General features: G+C 57.4%; 1 protein-coding gene across 2 annotated transcripts; it reads left to right on the top strand.

The window, feature by feature from the left end:
- Nucleotides 1–299: 299 nt before the first annotated feature.
- On the top strand, nt 300–4,088 carry LOC120704085 (plasma membrane ATPase 4-like). Of its 2 annotated transcripts, XM_039988338.1 has the most exons (8): nt 300–430; nt 530–649; nt 758–856; nt 942–1,079; nt 1,171–1,812; nt 1,903–2,022; nt 2,142–3,730; nt 3,821–4,088. In XM_039988338.1, the coding sequence occupies exons 1-8, from the start codon at nt 389–391 to the stop codon at nt 3,915–3,917; spliced, it is 2,847 nt and encodes a 948-aa protein (XP_039844272.1). In that variant the 5' UTR covers nt 300–388; the 3' UTR covers nt 3,918–4,088. The 2 variants fall into 2 exon arrangements, with proteins under 2 accessions (XP_039844272.1, XP_039844273.1); XM_039988339.1 differs by lacking the exons at nt 300–430; nt 530–649 and having other exon boundaries at nt 773–879; nt 947–1,079.
- The last annotated feature ends 733 nt before the right edge of the window (nt 4,089–4,821 follow it).

The following is a 4,821-nucleotide window of genomic DNA, read 5'->3' as shown; positions in this document are numbered from 1 at the left end:
TTCGGCCGCCTCCGCCTCCGGTCATCGGATCTCGCTGGAGAAGAAAAACAGTCACGGGCCCACTTGCAGCGACCGTGCTTCCTCTTCTGCGACGCGTTGGTCGCGCCTCGCGCGCGCGATGAATAGACCCCCCGCTCTGGCTGCGGCTGCGATTCGGGCGGCATGTAAACCGGAGCGGTGAGCAGCAGGATGGATCCCCTCCCGTAATACCGGGGGCCTTCTTGGAACGGGCAGTTGCGACCCCCCTTATTTGTTGCCGCCTTCTCACCCCACAACCACTCTTTCACCCGGACCTTCTCTCGGAGAGCGAGTCTCCAGAGAGCCTCGTCATCAGCTCGGCGCTGCGCCGGCGAGCCCCGCCAGTGTCAGAGATCCACGCCGCGCGACCATGGCGTCGCTCGAGGACCTCAAGAACGAGAACGTCGACCTCGTCAGTCCCCAGCCTCCGTCTCTCCTCCTCCCACATGATGCCATTTCTTCGAATAATGTGCTAATCCTGCCCTGTGTGTTTGTGTGCGTGCGTTTGCAGGAGAGCATCCCGATCCAGGAGGTGTTCGCCGTCCTCAAGTCCTCGCCGCACGGGCTCACCTCCAACGATGGCGCCAGCCGCCTCCAGATCTTCGGCCCCAACAAGCTCGAGGAGAAGAAGGTCCGCTGTCTGATCGACAACCCGGCCGTCGATTTGCCACAATTGATCCGTGACGATCCTAGAACTCATGAAAAAAAAATGATGTGTGGCATGTGAATAATTCTGCAGGAGAGCAAGCTGCTCAAGTTCCTGGGGTTCATGTGGAACCCGCTCTCCTGGGTCATGGAGGCCGCCGCCATCATGGCCATCGTCCTCGCCAACGGAGGGGTGCGTACGCCTCGCCGTGGAACGTGCACGACTTGTAATAATTCCGAGCGTGCAGTGAATGACGCGTGTGTGTGTGCGTGTGCAGGGGAGGCCGCCGGACTGGCAGGACTTCGTCGGGATCGTCACGCTGCTCTTCATCAACTCCACCATCAGCTTCATCGAGGAGAACAACGCCGGCAACGCCGCCGCCGCACTCATGGCCAGCCTCGCGCCCCAGACCAAGGCACGCCGCCCACTGCACGGCCCCGTGATTGATTGATCCAGAGGAATTTTTTATTTTATTTTATTAATCGTGGATCGGCCCGCGCATGCAGGTGCTGAGGGACGGCAAGTGGTCGGAGCAGGACGCGGCGATCCTGGTGCCCGGCGACATCATCAGCATCAAGCTCGGCGACATCATCCCGGCGGACGCGCGGCTGATGGACGGCGACCCGCTCAAGATCGACCAGTCGGCGCTCACCGGCGAGTCGCTCCCCGTGAACAAGATGCCCGGCGACAGCATCTACTCCGGCTCCACGTGCAAGCAGGGCGAGATCGAGGCCGTCGTCATCGCCACCGGCGTGCACACCTTCTTCGGCAAGGCCGCGCACCTGGTCGACAGCACCAACAACGTCGGCCACTTCCAGAAGGTGCTGACGGCGATCGGCAACTTCTGCATCTGCTCCATCGCGGTGGGGATGCTGATCGAGGTGATCGTCATGTACCCCATCCAGCACCGGCAGTACCGCGACGGCATCGACAACCTGCTGGTGCTGCTCATCGGCGGGATCCCCATCGCCATGCCCACCGTGCTGTCGGTGACCATGGCCATCGGGTCGCACCGGCTCTCGCAGCAGGGCGCCATCACCAAGCGCATGACGGCCATCGAGGAGATGGCCGGCATGGACGTGCTCTGCAGCGACAAGACCGGCACGCTCACCCTCAACAAGCTCACCGTCGACAAGAACATGATCGAGGTCTGCATTTCTTTCTTTCTTTCTTTCTTCTTTCTTTCTAAGGAGATCACATCAAACAAAACAATAAATGTGTCCGTCTTTGGTTTTCAGCCGTTTGTCAAGGATCTGGACAAGGACGCCGTAGTCCTCTACTCCGCTCGAGCGTCGCGAACCGAGAACCAGGACGCCATCGACGCGTCCATCGTCGGAATGCTCGCCGACCCCAGGGAGGTAATTCCTTAATTAATTAAGCACTCACTCATAAACCACTTGGCATGATGATTAAAGGGAATAATGCACTCATAATCAAAATCAACATTAATCTAAAAAAATCAAAATCAACCATGCAGGCCCGTGCCGGCATCCAGGAGGTTCACTTCATGCCCTTCAACCCCGTGGACAAGCGCACGGCCATCACCTACATCGACTCCGACGGCACCTGGCACCGCATCAGCAAGGGCGCGCCGGAGCAGATCATCGAGCTGTGCCGGCTCCGGGACGACCTCAGCCGGCGCGTGCACGCCATCATCGCCAAGTTCGCCGACCGCGGCCTGCGCTCGCTGGCCGTGGCGCGGCAGCGCGTCCCCGAGTGCAGCAAGGACGCGCCGGGCAGCCCGTGGCAGTTCCTCGCCGTGCTCCCGCTCTTCGACCCGCCGCGCCACGACAGCGCCGAGACCATCCGCCGCGCGCTCAACCTGGGCGTGAACGTGAAGATGATCACCGGCGACCAGCTGGCCATAGGCAAGGAGACGGGGCGGCGGCTGGGCATGGGCACCAACATGTACCCATCCAGCTCCCTGCTCAAGGACGGCGACACGGGGGGGCTCCCCGTGGACGAGCTGATCGAGAAGGCGGACGGGTTCGCCGGCGTGTTCCCGGAGCACAAGTACGAGATCGTGCGGCGGCTGCAGGAGCGGAAGCACATCTGCGGGATGACGGGCGACGGTGTGAACGACGCGCCGGCGCTGAAGAAGGCGGACATCGGGATCGCGGTGGCGGACGCGACGGACGCGGCGCGCGGCGCGTCGGACATCGTGCTGACGGAGCCCGGGCTGAGCGTCATCATCAGCGCCGTGCTCACCAGCCGCGCCATCTTCCAGCGGATGAAGAACTACACCATCTACGCCGTGTCCATCACCATCCGGGTGGTGCTGGGGTTCATGCTCCTGGCGCTCATCTGGCGCTTCGACTTCGCGCCCTTCATGGTGCTCATCATCGCCGTGCTCAACGACGGCACCATCATGACCATCTCCAAGGACCGCGTCAAGCCGTCCCCGATGCCCGACGCCTGGCGCCTGCAGGAGATCTTCGCCACCGGCGTGGTGCTCGGTACCTACCTGGCGCTCGCCACCGTGCTCTTCTTCTGGGCCGTCCGCGACACCTCCTTCTTCACGAGCACCTTCGGGGTGCGGCACATCGGCGACAGCACGGAGGAGCTGATGGCGGCGGTGTACCTGCAGGTGAGCATCATCAGCCAGGCGCTCATCTTCGTGACGCGCGCCCGGAGCTGGTTCTTCGTGGAGCGGCCGGGCCTGCTGCTGGTGGCCGCCTTCCTAGCGGCGCAGCTGGTGGCGACGCTCATCGCCGTGTACGCCGAGTGGCCGTTCGCGCGGATCAAGGGCATCGGCTGGGGCTGGGGCGCCGTCATCTGGCTCTTCACCATCGTCACCTTCTTCCCGCTGGACGTGTTCAAGTTCGCCATCCGCTACTTCCTCAGCGGCAAGCAGTGGAACAACGTCTTCGACAACAAGACGGCCTTCGCCAACGAGCTCGACTACGGCAAGAGCAAGCGGGAGGCGCAGTGGGCCATCGCGCAGCGGTCGCTGCACGGCCTGCAGCAGCCCGAGGCGTCGGGCCTCTTCAACACCGACAACACCAACGACTTCATCGAGCTCTCCGAGATCGCAGAGCAGGCAAAGCGCCGGGCCGAGATCGCCAGGTACATCATCCTGTCTACCGGTGAAGCTAGCTAGCCATGGCCATGGCCATGAACAAGATCCATCCTGATGATCGATGCTTGTTCGTGCAGGCTACGGGAGCTGCACACGCTAAAAGGCCACGTCGAGTCGGTGGTGAAGCTCAAGGGGCTGGACATCGACACCATCCAACATAACTACACCGTCTGAATGTCTGATCTCCATCAGCTGGACACTGCCTACAAGTTAGTACATGGTATGCATGCAGTGAGACATCGATGCAGAGAACGAAGCAGCAGCAGCTCATGCCATCGATCTGGAGCAACTACCGTAGGATTCGATTTTTTCTTCTCTCTTCTTTTACATTTCAGCAGCGTAAATCGATCGAGTCGGTAGGCCAGCAGACAAATAATTCGAGGAAACTATATGTAGGATTTAATCGAAGGATAATAGGATGTGTTTGCTGCAGAGCAGAATAATTTGAAGGTTACAGCTAATGCATGCCATGCATCTCTTTTGTTGAACTATTCAGCAGGCCGATGGCAAATGTGTGTGTGTATGGTTTCCTCGATCCTTAGCTAGGGGGCTTTGTTGATATTAATTTCTTTTTTTGAGGCAGCTGTAGTTTTTTTTCTACACATTCAATTACAATACTTTTCAGCATCCATACGGATTCCATTTCTGCTAGCTTGTTCATTCGTGTAGAACTTCACTTTTGTATGAGATTATAAATTATCCCTGCAAAACAAATCTTAGAAATATATGATTGCTGGTACAAAAGGAGAATGCTTAAATGTGATACCAAATCGGAATGGCATAGGTTTAATAAGTAAATAAGCTGCACTTTTGCAATTTGTAGATACAATTGAAATGGCGAAACTAGCGGCATAATTGCACTGTTTTATTGTGATATCAAATTGTATTAATAGGTATATGCTGAAACAATTGAATTTTAGGTATAATTAATTAATTATCTTGCTATTACTAATTGAACGTTCTTTTAAAGTCTTCGCGTGAAGCCACCTATGATTCTAGTTGGACATTCTAAAAAATAGAGAAATCTGAAAAATTCTCACAAAAATTAAAAATATCTGGCCATCAATCTGACAACTCT

This window comes from Panicum virgatum, chromosome 4K, assembly GCF_016808335.1.
Source record: "Panicum virgatum strain AP13 chromosome 4K, P.virgatum_v5, whole genome shotgun sequence".
Taxonomy (NCBI): Eukaryota; Viridiplantae; Streptophyta; class Magnoliopsida; order Poales; family Poaceae; genus Panicum; species Panicum virgatum.
This window is presented reverse-complemented; position numbering and strand designations above follow the sequence as displayed.

What these genes read in the sequence shown, in the direction of transcription:
- LOC120704085 (XM_039988338.1), top strand. Translation starts at nt 389, where the DNA reads ATGGCGTCGCTCGAGGACCTCAAGAACGAGAACGTCGACCTC. An exon ending in ACAAGCTCGAGGAGAAGAAG is followed by an intron (nt 650 to 757) that starts GTCCGCTGTCTG and finishes ATAATTCTGCAG; the next exon opens with GAGAGCAAGCTGCTCAAGTT. An exon ending in CGCCGGGCCGAGATCGCCAG is followed by an intron (nt 3,731 to 3,820) that starts GTACATCATCCT and finishes TTGTTCGTGCAG; the next exon opens with GCTACGGGAGCTGCACACGC.